The sequence below is a fragment of the Typopeltis vanoorti genome, chromosome 14 (genome assembly GCF_054136105.1).
Source record: "Typopeltis vanoorti isolate ZY-2024b chromosome 14, IOZ_Tvanoo_1.0, whole genome shotgun sequence".
NCBI lineage: Eukaryota > Metazoa > Arthropoda > Arachnida > Uropygi > Thelyphonidae > Typopeltis > Typopeltis vanoorti.
Window position 1 is genome coordinate 39,829,001 of NC_143562.1, and position 15,959 is coordinate 39,844,959.

At 34.4% G+C, this 15,959-nt stretch overlaps 1 protein-coding gene across 1 annotated transcript in view; it reads left to right on the forward strand.

Moving 5' to 3' along the window:
* The window catches only part of Non1 (nucleolar GTP-binding protein 1), a 177,060-nt gene that overhangs the window by 58,108 nt on the left and 102,993 nt on the right, over positions 1-15,959 (forward strand). The window contains exon 3 of the mRNA XM_090403341.1: positions 1,184-1,287. Within this exon, the coding sequence (XP_090259467.1) occupies positions 1,184-1,287 (104 nt within the window). The remainder of the gene's footprint in view (positions 1-1,183; positions 1,288-15,959) is intronic.

The window sequence follows — 15,959 nt, forward strand, 5'->3', positions numbered from 1 at the left end:
CTCTTGCATCTTCCAGCGACCCTTTCATGTCCTCTCTTATACTGAACTTATCACCAGTTAAATCGTTCGTACCTACTACAACTACCATTTCATATACTTTTCTTTTCTGTTTTTGAATTTCTTGAGTTATATTTTTAATTTTCGCTCCAGGAAAACTCGATGTTATAACTCTCATCTATAGCATGTTTTATTATAGAGTCACCATACCAAATAATTTCTTTCTTTTTACTAACAACGTCACCTATCTGATTTTCGTTATTTTTTGACTTACCTGTTTCCTTGCTTTGTTGTTTCTTATTTTCCTGTTTATTTTCCTTTTTCTCCCTATGCTCATTTAAACGCCTCTCAACTTTTTGCAATTCCTGCGTTGTCTCTCTGATGATCTGCTTCAACTTTGCTATTTTGGTGGTTAATTCATTTTCGTTAACCTCCTCCACGTGCACAATAACCTCGTTGGCAGGGCTAACCTTCTTGTTCTTGCAGTGCTTTTTTTGCGCCATTTTAAACGCATACAGAATGGAATTACTGACTGAACCACCTATTTTGCGATGTAACACATCAATAGACATTTAACCTTCTCCTTCTCGGCAATGAAGAAAAAATACGTCTGTTATTTTGATCAATCTTCAAATTCATAAATATAATGCAGATCAAAAAAAAGTTATTGCTCCACATGAGCTGCAGTTAAAAAAAAAAAAAAAAAAAAAAAATCAGCTGAATGAGTAACACCCAAAGCTTTAGACTATCTAAAAGTGCAAAAAACATGACTTGGAGATTTCACCTTCTAGAATTGTATACTAAGAGAGCAGTGGTGTTTGCTGCTGGTCCTTCACTATTTTGATTAATTGATTCAGTGTTCTACTACCACACACACACACACACATCTACATCTTGATATGATGAAGAAAAAGCTAGGGATGAACAAAATTCCTTTTTTCCAAAAAGCGAATCTGCTTGTTAACTTTCAAAGTATAAGCTATATATTATCCATATTGAGTATACTTACTGAGATAGTCATTCATAGTAAGTATTATATCATTAGCAGCAGTTTTATAGATTATTGCCAATGATGTTAAAATTTGTTCATAAGATGCTTAATCTTACATTATATATATATATATATATATATATATATATATATATATATATAATGCTAATTAGCATTTTACTAATTTATTTTTAGGAGATTCATCCATTTTTCGCTGATCTTATGAATGTATTATATGAAAAAGACCATTACAAGATTGCTTTAGGCCAGTTGAATATGGCAAGACATTTGTTAGACAAGTAAGTATCTAAAATTGTTATATCTGCATGTTTTACAGAAACAAAACAGTTAATTAAAAGTTTAATTAGTTAAACTATGTGTTTAACTACTAAATTAAACTAATAATTCATACCTATAAAAATAAATAAATCTATCGCCTTTTATTAGTCCCAAAGGAACTAAGTAGAGCTCACTTTTTGAAGACAGGTGTACAGCCAGTCTCCATCCATCCACCTTCACTGATGGTGAAACCAAGATCTCAATGAACCAGGATTTTTGGGAGAGCAATTATGACAGCTGCCATTTACAGCTCTAACATGTGTAATATTGTCTGTAATGGTTTGAGTTCTACAGTAATTTTTGAAATGTGGGGGGCTTAAAAACCTGTTTCCAGGAGAGAGATCTTAATTGGCTGTGCCAAAGATCGAGTGACTTGGAAACTGGCTGAAGAAAGGTTAGAAAATGTTTCTCTAGTTGGTGACTATAATTGCACCTATAACTGTCTTTCTTCAGGCAGTCTAGCATGGAAGGAAATGCTATTTCCATAGAGCTACACAGGTACCTAAATCATATATTTTTTTGCATAATAACTCCATAATTAATAAATGTTGTGGAGGTCACATAAGGGTCAAAGCTAGATGTCTGTGAAGTGATTTCTCATGTAACACAAAGTGATTATAGAGAACTATACTGATTACTAATACCATGTTTCAACTTATATAAAATTGCGCATAAATTCATGTGAAGAGTATGCACAAAAAACAAGAAGCCTTATTGATTACATTATTGTCGATAGTAATGTCTTTATATTTGTCCAGCATACAATATAGAGGGGATTTTAAATTACATGTTAACACCATTTCATGTAAAGCAGGATATTAATGAATATCCCGTTGAAAAGAAAAATGTGTACTAAAGTTTTGAAAGGAAAGTTAAAGAAACTTTAACTTTCTTATCTGCAGTCTATGAAAAACATGAAATCATGTGCCAACTTACTTGTTTAAGTAAGTTGGCACATGCCAACTTACTTAAACAAGTAAGTTGGCATGTGTCTTGGGTCTATATGTGGTCTATATGGACCACATATAGACCCAATAATGTGGTCTATATGGACCACATTATTGGGCTAAGTATTAAACCTGATGTTGAAATAGGAGATATCAAGTTTAGTTTTTGATTCTATGTAGATGACATTATTCTCTTAAAGCCGTTACAATTTAGCTAAATTAAATTATTGCTGTGAAGAATTTGGCATGAAAATCAGCAGTAAAAAAACTAAATAAAAAATAGTCTGATTACTTTTGTGAACTTCAAGTTACATATATTGGCTATCTTGGTACAATTTTTAGTGAAGCTAATAGATGAGTTGTCTAAATAACAATCAGCAATATTATATTCAGGCAAGAATGAACAGGGAAAGGAAGGAGTAGCAATAGTTTTCATCACAAACCTAATCTTGAATGTCAGGTAAGTTCAAGAAGAGCGTGGGTAAACATCACACTGGGAATTGGAAAATGAGACATTGTACCTGTAGTATCGTGGAAGGTTCAACTAAGGAAGAAGTGAGGAATTTTTGAGTCATTAGAGAAGGCAGCTAACATAAAGGATAGGTTGGTCCTGTCCAGTAGGTTAGAAAATGAATACCAACCATATAGATATTTGTTCGGAAAATTGGAGAAAAGAACAAAGCTAATAATAATGGTAAGTGCCTGTTTAATTTTTGTTCAGAACATAGGCTAACATAAAACCAAGTTTCACCATTTAATTTTGAGCAGGATAAAGAAAAAGATGCAAGAAAGTTTTTTAAAACAAACATTCAAATTGGAGTAGCTTTCAGAGGTGTACTATAGACTTGAACATACAAATTATTGGAGAAAAATTGAACCAAAAACCAAACTTTGGTGACTCATTGGCAGACTGAAAAAAAACACTGATTCAGCAAGAGTAAGCATATTGTGAAGTTGTCTGAAAGGAAGAAAAAATCAGAATCCATGGTGGACTGAGGAAGTTAGAGGCAGTCATGGAAAAAGAACAAAGTGTATTAAATGTTCTTAGCATATAAATCAGTTAACTTTCTTTCTTTGCTAAATAAAATTATGTAAGAATATAGAAGATAAGTTTCAGGAAGGTAGCAAAATGCCTTTGAGGCCATTGAAAAACTGTCGAAATGGAGAAAAGAGTACTGTAAAAGGGATCAGAGATGATAAAGGGGAAAGTGAGAAAGATATTCTAGTTGTTTGAAGTAATTACTTTGTAAGATTATTAAATGAAAGATTGAAAATAGTGACAAAATGGTGATCAAAGATATTAGGTAAGGATTGGACATTACTAATAGAACTGACCTTGCTGTATCAAACACCATTATAATAAATGCACTCTCTATAACAAACTACTAAAAATTCCTGACTCAAGTTACATATGTACAGTACTATGCTGAAGGAAATACACTATAGCAAACCAACCTCCATTATTCAAGAAGAGACCTCATTATTCAAGAAGATATAAGCACAGTTAATCTAAACTGGCATGTTCACCATAGTATTCAACATTAAATACGAGGCTAATCTAGAATGGCTGGCAGTTTCAAGTAGAGTGATATGGACAAATATGAGAATGGGGAACTAGACAATGAGACTTATTTATGCCTATGGTCCCACAGAAAATTCTAATAAGGTAGAAGTGGAGGAATTTTTTGAGGCTTTAGAGAAAGCAACTGACACAATGGAAAAGTTGGTTCTTGTTGGGGATCTGAATAGCAGAGTAGGAAATGATTGTCAGACATACAAAAATATTTTGGGAAAATTTGGAGAAAAGAGCAAAGCTAATAATAATGGCAAATACCTGTTGGATTTCTGCTCAGGACATGGACTGGTTATTACTAACACAATGTTCCAAGATAAAAATGTGCACAAATTCACATGGAGAAAAGAAGCAAGCAATAAGAAAAGTCTCATTGACTATGTTATTGTTGATAGTGATGTTTTCTACCTGGTGCAGGACACCAGAGTGTACAGAGGATTTGAAATTGGAAGTGATCACTATTTAGTCTTGAGCAGGATAAAATTGAATTTCATATTGAAAAGAATAACATGTAAGAAAGTTTTAAACTGAATAAAATTTGAGCACTTCTCGGATGTGAACTGTAGGCTAAAATACACAAAGATTATTGAAGAAAAAATGAGAGAGTTTGAGAACAGAACCAAACCTTGGAGATTCAATGGCAAACTCTGAAGAAAACATTGATTGATTGTGCCAGAGAGGCATGTGGTGAGGTTGTCTGTAAGGATAGAAAAATCAGAACTCCATGGTGGATACAGGAAGTTAAAGAGGCATTGAAGGAAAAGAAAAAAGCATATCAAAAGTTCCTGTCAAATAAGTCATCTTGTGCTCTTAGAGAATACAGAGACAAATGTAAGAAAGCTAAACATTGTGTAAAACTGGCTAAACAAAAGTCATGGGAGGACTTTGGCAAGAACATCGAAAATAAATATCAAGAAGGTGGCAAAATATTCTGGAGGTTGTTGAAGAAGCTCAGCAATCAAGGAAAAAGTGCTGTAAAAGGAATTAGAGATGAACAAGGATATCTTTTTCTCCTGTTTTCATGTCACCTTTAAGTATGCAGTAATTACATCAAAAAATTTCTAAATGAAACAAGCAGTGATGACATCACAATGGTAAAAAACACTGACCAGGCATGCAGGCAGGAATACATATCCATACTTGAAGTAGAAAAAATCATCAAAAGCCTGAAATGTGGAAAGGTATTTGACCAGCAGGTGTAGATGGTATTCGACCAGAAATGCTCAAATATGGAGGTATAAAAGTCTTACAGTGGCTGCACTGCATAGTTCAGAAGGCCTGGACAGAGGGATGAATTCCAGATGATTGGAGTAGAGCTCTCATAGTATCCATATATAAAAAGGGAAATAAAACAATGTAAGAATTACAGAGGCATTTCATTATTCAGTGTTCCTGGTAAGATATATGCAAGTATACTTGAGAAATGGTTAAGAAGGATTGTGGAAGAGAAGCTTAGTGAAGAACAAGCTGGATTCAGGCCAAATAGAGGCTGTCAGGATCAGATTTTCACTTTACGACAACTAGTTTAGAAATCATGGGAATATAACAAAGATCTCTATTTAAGTTTTGAGATCTGGAAAAGGCATATGACAAGGTGCCAGGAGAGAAGCTATTCGAAATGCTACAGTTATATGGTGTCAATGGGGCATTATATAAAGCAATACTTAGTCTGTATTTGAATTGTAAGTTCATCATCATCATCATCAAATTCCTGCTATGTACCCTTAAGGGGTGTACAGGATATGATAGTACTACATGAAAAATTTTACATCATTATTAATTTCCTATCTAGAATTTTCCTCCAAATCAGTCTGTTACTTGTCAAGACTCCAACATTATCAGATCTTATATTTCTATCGTCTAAAGCACTTTGTACCGTATCAATCCACCTATATCTTGGTCTTCCTCTGGGTCGTTTTGCTGCCAACCTGACAGAGAACACTTGTTTTGCTAATCTTTCCTCGCCCATTCTGTTTAAGTGACCATACCACCTGAGATTAGCTCTGCTAACGCATTCCTGGATGCTGACAATGTCAAGTTCTTTCCTAATATCCTCGTTTTTAATATGATATTGCCGTTGATGCCATCTGTTCATGCCTATAATCTTTCTCAGGACTCTCATATCTGTGGTCTTTAGTCTTTGCTCAAGTGTTTTACTTCTGACCCAGCTCTCAGATCCATAAGTTAAAACTGGTTTGAACACTGTCTTGTATACAGCTAATTTAGTGTTCCGACTAATTTCTCTCTTATTCCATATGAATTTATTCAATTGACTTCTTACCATACCAGCTTTGCTGATTCTGTTGTCTATTTCTATATTTAATTTACCATCTTCAGTAAAAATCGTACCTAAGTAGCTGAAATGTTTTACTTGTTCCACAGGTTCTCCATTCACAACACAGTTGATATTTTCAATGATTCTGCCTATTTTCATTGTCTTTGTCTTTTTATTGCTGACCTTCATACCATATCTATTACAACAGCTATTCAATTTTGTCAGAGAATCTTGCAGACTTGTAGTGGATTTATTTAGAAGTATAACATCATCCGCATAAAGCAAAGAGCTGACATTAACATCTCTAATTTTGGTATCATGTTTAATACCACTTTCCTTCATAATGTGATCCATATAGATAATGAATAACAGAGGGAATAATGTACATCCTTGTCTCACACCAGATTTAACATTATACCATCTTCCTGTACCTCCTCCAATTCTAACTGCTGACTTACAACTCAAATAAAGACTAAGTATTGCTTGATATAATGCCCCATTGACACCATATAACTGCAGCGTATTGAATAGCTTCTCTCTTGGCACCTTGTCATATGCCTTTTCCAAATCGACAAAACTTAAATACAGATCTTTGTTATATTCCCATGCTTACTCAACTATTTGTCGTAAAGTGAATTGAAGATCTGATCCTGACAGCCTCTATTTGGCCTGAATCCAGCTTGTTCTTCACCAGGCTTTTCTTCCACAATTCTTCTCAACCGTTTCTCAAGTATACTGGCATAGATCTTGCCAGAAACACTCAGTAGGGAAATACCTCTGTAATTCTCACATTCAGTTTTATTTCCCTTTTTATATATGGGTACTATTAGAGCTCTACTCCAATCATCGGGAATTCGTCCCTCTGTCCAGACTTTCTGAATTATGCAGTGCAGCCACTGTAAGACTTTTATACCACCATACCTCAGCATTTCTGGTCGAATATAATCTACTCCTACTGCCTTTCCACATTTCAAGCCTTTGATTGCTTTTTCTACTTCAAGTATGGATATGTATTCTTGACTGCATGCCTGGTCAGTGTTTTTTACCACTGTGCTATCATCACTGCTTGTTTCATTTAGCAGTTTTTCAAAGTAATTACTCCATACTTCAAGGATATCTCTTTCTATCGTTTTCATGTCACCTTTATCATCTCTAACTCCTTTTACAGCACTCTTTCCTCCATTCCTAAGCTTCTTCAACAACCTCCAGTATATTTTGCCACCTTCTTGATATTTATTTTCTATATTCTTGCCAAAGTCCTCCCATGACTTTTGTTTAGCTAGTTTTACACAGTGCTTAGCATTCTTGCATTTGTCTCTATATTCTCTAAGAGCACAAGCTGACTTATTTGACAGGAACTTTTGATATGCTTTCTTCTTTTCCTTCACTGCCTCTTTAACTTCCTGTGTCCACCAGGGAGTTTTGATTTTTTTATCCTTGCAGACAACCTCACCACATGCCTCTCTGGCAGAATCAATCAATGTTTTCTTCAGCGTTTGCCACTGAATCTCCAAGGTTTGGTTCCTGTTCTCAAACTCTCTCATTTTTTCTTCAATAATCTTTGTGTATTTTAGTCTACAATTCACATCTGAGAGCTGCTCAACTTTTATTCGCTTTAAAACTTTCTTACATGTTATTCTTTTCAATATGAAATTCAATTTTATCCTGCTCAAGACTAAATAGTGATCACTTCCAATTTCAAATCCTCTGTACACTCTGGTGTCCTGCACCAGGGAGAAAACATCACTATCAACAATAACATAGTCAATGAGACTCTTCTTATTCCTAGCCTCTTCTCACCATGTTTATTTGTGCACATTTTTATGTTGGAACATGGTGTTAGTAATAACCAGTCCATGTCCTGAGCAGAAATCCAACAGATATTTGCCATTATGAATAGCTTTGCTCTTTTCTCCAAATTTTCCCAAAATATTTTTGTATGTCTCATAATCATTTCCTTGTAATTGTAATTGAATTGTAAGTTAGCAGTTAGAATTGAAGGAAGTACAGGAAGGTGGTTTAATGTTAAATCTGGTGTGAGACAAGGATGTACATTATCCCCTCTCTTATTATCAAATATTATTACCTGATATCAAAATTGGAGGTGTTAATCTCAGCTCTTTACTTTATGCAGATGATGTTATACTTTTAAATAAATTCGCTACAAGTCTGCAAGATTCCCTGACTAAATGGGATAACTGTTGTAATAGATATGGTATGAAGGTTAGCATTTAAAAGACAATGAAAATAGGCAGAAACATTGAAAATATCAACTGCATTGTGAATGGAGAACCTATAGAACAAGTCAAACATTTCAGGTACTTAGGCACGATTTTTAGTGAAGGTGGTAAAGTAAATAATTAAATAGACAACAGAATCAACAAAGCTGGTATGGTAGGAAGTCAAGTGAATAAATTTATATGGAATAATATAAATTATTCCATATAATTTATATTTTTAGAGAAATTAGCCAAAACACTAAATTAGCTGTATACAAGACAGTTTGCAAACCAATTTTAACTTATGGATCTAGAGCTGGGTTAGAAATAAAACACTTGACCAAAGACTAGAGACTGCAGATATGAGAGTCCTAAGAAAGATTAGGGGCATGAACAGATGGCATCTGTTCATCCCCTAAAAACGAGGATATTAGGAAAGACCTTGATATTGTTCACATTCAGGAATGCATTAGCAGAGCTAATCTCAGGTGGTATAGTCACTTAAACAGAATGGGAGAGGAAAGATTAGCAAAACAAGTGTTCTCTGCCAGGTTGGCAGGAAAAAGACAGAGGAAGACCAAGATATAGAGGATTGATACAGTAAAAAGTGCCTTAGAATATTATCAGGTCTTATAGACCTGATAATATTGGAGTCTTGACAGGTAGCAGTCTGATTTGGAGGAATATTGTAGGTAGGAAGTTAGTAATGATTTAAATTTTTCATGTGGTACTGTCATATCCTGTACACCCCCTTGAGGGTATATATCAGAAATTTGATGATGACCTTAATAAAATGTGTGATAAATGAATTGTTAAAACGGATGATGTTTTGAAGTAAAAATAGCAGGAAAACCACTTAGAAGAAGACCAAAATATATGGATTGATATGATTCAGAGTGAAAGTGCACGAAATAAGTCATCTGTCAGATATTACACAGATTCGAAAGTAAATTATAAAAGAATTAGTAAGGAAATTGTATGGGAGTTTTTCATAATAAAAATTAATGTTCTGATGATGCATGTGGGACTCATTTGCTTATCTTCCATGGTTTTCCCATTGATGCAAGTGTAAACGAATTGTTTCACCACTCACGTTAAACATTTGTGAAAGTTCTTGACATGTTAATGTGGAATTATTTTCAACAGCGACACGTAATTCTTTATTATCAATAATGGAAGGTGTTCCCGAACATCTTCAAGTGATTCATCACCAGAAATAAATTTTTAGACCATTTCTGCACAGTGGATTCTGCTACCACATCTTTTCCAAATGCCACATATATCTTCAAGGATGCTTCTGAAGCCTTCGAACATAAAGCAAATGTGCCTGAATCACACCAGTTTCAACTGACATTTTAAAAGGATTCAGTCACAGAAAAAGAGTACAAACCAAGTTAGAGCGTACCGATTAACTGATGCATATTTGTGCCTTATGATGCACATAAAAAATTGTGCTCTGCAAACCGCTACAAAATAGAACAATTCATTGCAGCAAACTCTACTGAAAACCACACAAACTTTTTTTGTTACTATACCTGATGGTTTTATTTTTATTATTTTTTTAATCATAATTTTCTGGTGTATAACTTCTAATAGGTATACTATATATTACTGACAGTAAATACAATTTCATTATTAGTTCTTCATTAATAACTTTTATCCAAATTGGTCTGTTATTTGTTTATTTCATCAGCTCTTACTCTTTTAAACCACTCCCAGCTGCATCCACCATGCTGCATTTTGATTCTTCATCTGGATTGCTTTCCTGTCATATTTGCTTTGAATACCTGTTTTGTTAATCTGTCATTATCCATTCTGTTTTTGACCACAACACCTTAGTTTAGATTTATCTCAATCTACTACAAGAATTTTTGAATGCTAATGTCAGATTCTTTTCTAATAACTTCATTTTACTATAGTTTTGTTATTGATAGCATCTGTCTACTCCTGATTTTTCTCTGAACTCTTTGGTCATTTATTTTATTTCTAACCTTCCTCTCTGATCCACAATTTGAAATTGATTTGTGTGTGTTATGCTGTTGGCTTCAAACTTTTAAGTCTCTTTCTTCCACTGCCTAGTGACTTGGCTTATTCATTTGTCTGTTTTCCATATTTAGTTGGCATCTAGAAAATTTATAGATAAGATAAATTATATTCTTGTTTTAATTCTTCATTTAAGCATAAGCAAATAAAGTTTGCATACGAAGAGTCTTCACAACTAGTTATCAGCACCTATATACAAGTGGGTGCTGATGATTTCACATCAATTACCACAGTATCTTGTAATACAAAACATTTCCTTTTGGATATGTATATTGCTATGCATTATACATAACTTATTTTAATGGTATTAACAACACCAAACTAACTATTTTATAAAGCATTGTTTATTAACTGTTTTGTTTCACTAGATTTCAAACTAGCATCTTCAGAGCACAAAGCAGAATATTATAGTTTACACATGACAATAAGCAAGTGAAACAATTCAAATTGTAACAGACAAAAGATCTAAAGTCCTGATTTGGCAGCTAATGTTTTGAAAAAAAATAAAGTATTACAGCTGAGTAGGAGTTGATCTTAAGATAAGTCTCCCAATTTTTTGGCAAATTAACGCAACCATACTTGTTCAGGTTAGGATCTCCACATCACTTTCATTTACTATTGCTCCTTCCAGTTAGCATTATTCAGCAAACAATTGAATATTTCCTGTCAAATCATTTCCTATATCATTGATATACAAATTAAACACCAGAGGACCATGTACTGAGCCCTGTGGTATACCACTAGCCACTTGCCTTCTCCTGGACTCAACTCCTCCTTAAACCACTCTTTGATATTTGTCCATCAGTCTTCCTCTAATCCAAATCACCAATTTATGCATTAGAGTTCTATGTGGAGTTCTTTGCAAATGCTTTTACAAAGTCTAGCAGTATCACTGAGTAGTCATTTCCCTTATCCAACTCCATTGTCACTTGAATATAAAAAATAGGAAAATTACTAAGGCAAGACCTGCCCTTCACAAAACCATATTGTTTCTTATAAAGTATCATGTTCCTATCTACCCAGTCCTAAATTTTGTCTTTAACCAATTTCTCCAATACTTTAACTACCACTCCTGAGATGCTGATTGGTTCTATAATTTGCTACTTCCTCCTTTATGCAATGGGACTATTTTGTCCTCTTTCCTACTACTGAGGCTTAAATTAAACTGCTTAGTCTGAGAAGCTTATAATTCCTTTGCACATTTTCGTATTACGAGAGCCAATATTCCATTAATCCCATGGCCGTGTTCACATTAAGGTTCTGCAATATCCTAAGCATTCTTCAACCTCTATTCTCCGTCAATCAGTGTCACATGGCATTGCAATGTCACCACTAGATGATGCATGCCTGCAAAATGATCACTCAGTATTTCAACTATTTGGTTTGGTTCTGTTACCTCCCCACCGCATTTTAGTCATCCTTCCATAGTCATTCCTCCTTTTACTTGCCATATAGAGAAATAACTATTTAGGATTTCTTTTGGCCTCATCAGCTAACCTTTCTCTCGTAATTAGCTTTTGTCATCCTTGTACGCTCCTTATACTGCTCATGGGCATGCTGATCACTTTTTTCTTTAAATAATCCCTCTGCAACCTTTTTTTTGTGTGTAATTCCTGCTTAGTGAAGATATTCATCCATTCAACTCCCACCTGTTTTATCCTTCTCTCTGGGTATATATTCAGATACTGCTTTCACTCATTTCAGATTTGTTGGAGTCTTGACAAGTAACAGACTGATTTGGAGGAAAATAAAAGGGGTATTTATTCAAATACCCCTTTTATTTATTTATTCGTATGGAGTTTCCTCCCTTTTACTCCCCCATCCCTATTGGGGCGAGTTGAGCCCCCTCATGGGGGGAGTTAAGTATTTATGGCTGTAGGTCCGTGTGTTCACGGGGCCGGTTTGCCTGCTTTCGGGTATGAAAAACACCAGATAAACTGGCAGAAAAAACCCTACTGCCCATGCCCAAGACCGGCTAACTTGGCTATGGCTGAGGAAGATCCTCAAATTCCTCACGTCTTCAACGGGAATTGAACCCGGGACACTCCTTCCCCAGTCATGGTTGCGAAGTGCAAAGCCACTAGGCTAACCGCGCAGACAAACACCCCTTAACCACCTCCCATGCACCATCAACATCTCTCCCCTCCAAATTTTTATGTTATGGCTCCTCTAAAAGCTGCAAGTGATTATAAAAAGCTCCTCAGCTTGTTATAATCACTTGCTTTGTAATTCCACATATATCCTTTCTTAATAGAAAATTCTGCATGTCTGGCAATCTCTCAGATCAAAACTACATGATCACTTTCTTCAAGTGCATGCAGCATAGCTAGATTGGTTAGTGTTAAGTTCTCTAATACAGTGATCAGATCCAGTACTCTTGAACCTCATGTTGCCTTAGGTAATTATCTCTTAACAGCTGTATAAATTCCATTTCCTTCCCTGCCTGTGACCATTTCTCCTCCCAATCTATGTCCTTACTATAGTTGAAATCCTCATAATACCCCATAATAATTACTCAACCTGTACTCATCATGCTAATTTGCAAGAGAGAGATTGTCATCTACATTCTCCCTTACACATCCTGGATTATTCCATCAACCAACTACAAATTTCGTCCTGTTGGCCTCTATCTTACACCATATAGCTTCAAATGAACTGCCCTCTGAATCTGTCCTTGTGATGTACTTCTACTCTTTTTGGCTTTAATTACTCTATCATTAGCAAAACTCCCCCCCCCCCCCCATCCCGTTCCTTGTTGTCTAATAGAGACATGCACATTAGGCATACTATATTTTTTGAGTAGTGACTTCACACATGTAAGAGAAAAATAAATATAATTTATTATTCTTATATATTTTGTTCAGTAAGTCATGAGCTTCTTTCAAGGTTTCCCATGAAAGAAGCTCATGGTTACCAATGGAAAAATTGGTAACAATATTTAAATTCTGAATACAAGAAAGAGTCATACAGCATGCATGTAATATCATGTGTCTCAGTCGCAGCTGTCCAGTAGGAAGAAACACTATTAGAGTTCAGAGATGTGGGAATAGATCTATAATTAATCAATTAATTTAAAAATAATAAATGAATAAAAATATAAACAATTAATGGCAATCACTTTCTGAAACTTAGAAAGAGGCATACAGTCTGTCCAATCAAGATTAGGATGGTGGTGTAGGGCTTCACACGATTCAAAAAATAGACAATCAGATTTGAACCTACTGTAGTGTAGCATCTTGATTTAGTTCCAGTGAACTTTGTGTGTGTAGTGTCAATGGCATGAGAAGCAAGGCTTGAAACTTCAGAATCCAAAAATCTTATATAATCATGGTCTTCAATTCTAATAGTAGCAGAATGGCCAATCTGTCTAAAGTAGCAAAGATGACAAGAATGGAGTATTTGATAACATCAGACAAGGATAAAAGTGATAATGTGTCTTTGTTAGGTTGTAAGAAAGATGACAACTTCCAGGCTGGTTTGAAGGTGGTGTACAAATTATATCCATGCGGGGTCCTTGCTATATAGGACCCTGCACAGATATAGCAAGGACCGTATGCAGGGTCCTTGCTATATAGGACTAATAAATTATATTTAGTTTTCTCTTACATGTGTGAAGCAGTTATTCAAAAAATATATTACATCCTGTTCCTTCTGAAGACACTATATCCCTTGCATTCTATTCCTATGACCATATTATTCTCAGTCAAAACCACATCTCACTAATGTTGATAACTTTTGGCCAAGTTGTGCTTACCAGTGCCAAAAGCTCCTCAACCTCATTTCAAATACTTCTGGCATTAGTATACATAAACTGCAATAACCTTCACCTCACAACCTCCCTTACACCTTGTGTTACTTAACTGACTAATGTTAAGCTGGGGGTACTACATTTTGCATCATGTGATTGCTCTCTCACTTACTAAGCTGTAGGTTGCCTGGACCTATGTTTTCCTGCATCCTCCTTAAACATTCTAATTTCCCTGACTAGATTCACTGAACAACACTTTCTCAAGACTTGAGACTTGCATACCACACTTATCACTTGCTAAATCAGTTCCTTTGATTTCCTTTTTCACCTTGATGTTCTGCATCCTTATAGCATAACTTGACATCCTTTGTCTTAGCTTCAGGAAAATGCAATTTCTTCACTCTCCTGAAGGACTACTCACATCACTGACTCACCATACAAAATCTGATCCTTATTTTCATGCTTTTGCTCTTTCATGTTCTGCTTTCTCTGAAGTTTTTTGTTCTGTGAAAAACTCCACATAAGTACACTATCTGTTTCATTACCTTCTGGTCATTCTCTTAATTTTCTATTATCATTCATACAGTCACTCATACTGCTTCAACACTATGCCAATCACATCCCACAATTATACTAAGGGTAGTATTGAATATATACAAAGATAATGAAATAAAAATAAATATAAATGAAAAAATGTCTGAAAAACAATCTATAAACTAAGGAGTAAGATGAGGATGTCCTCTATATCCAATGTTTGAATATTTATATTAATGAAATATTAATACAGTGGAACCTGAATAAATAACCCAGGTATAGAAATTTCCTGGAATAATAAAATATGCTATTATTTGCAGATGATCAGGTAATAATATCAGAAGGAAGACAATTTACAAAGAGCATATATAATTTAAACATTATAGTAGAACAGTTTGGAATAAATATATCCATAGATAAAAATAAAACAGTGGGAGCAAACTACAGTTATCAGTAAAAACAGTTAATAATAATAAAATAATAGAACAAATAATGAAAAATTTTGAGATAGTTCAAAATTTTTACAGATTATAAGCCTGATAAATAGATCGTTTAATCCAAATATTGTACAAAAAGAAACATGCTTGAAAATATACAATACTTTGGCAGTACCTATGTTATTATATAGCAGCAAAATTTGGGCAATAAACAAGATAAACAAAAAATGAAAACAAGTGAAATGAAATTCTCAAGAAGAACTGCAAAATACACATTATTAGACAAAAGGATGAAGATATTTTAAAAGAACTAAAAATAAAATCAAAAGAAGAAAATCAAACAAATACAAATAAAATTGAATAGAACATGTAAACCAAATGTTCAACACCTGATATCCTAAACAGTTAATAAAATAAAAACCAATTGGGAAGAGAAAGCATTTTGTGGACAAACTCCAGTTAGAAATAAAACAGTTATTAATAATAGTGTCAAATTATTTGCATCATCACTATTGGATTGATTAAGGAAGTTCTTTAGCCTTGTCCAGCTGAATCTCTCAACTTTAGTCTAAAAGACTAAAGTTGAGAGATTTTTGTAACCCCACCACCAGACACAATACTTTTAGAGTATTGTGTCTGGTGGTGGGGTTACAAAAGTGCTGTGTACATGCAAAAGATTAATGATAGGTATTATTTAAATTACGGGGATATTAAATCCCACATTGTTTTAAAACCGAATAAGAAACTCAAAGATTGGAATCAGAGAGTTTCTTGCCGAATATAGTAAACTATAAAGTATCGGCGACCACTAGCGTGAGCTAATGCAAGTGACCCTAGTACGTAGTACAATACCGGA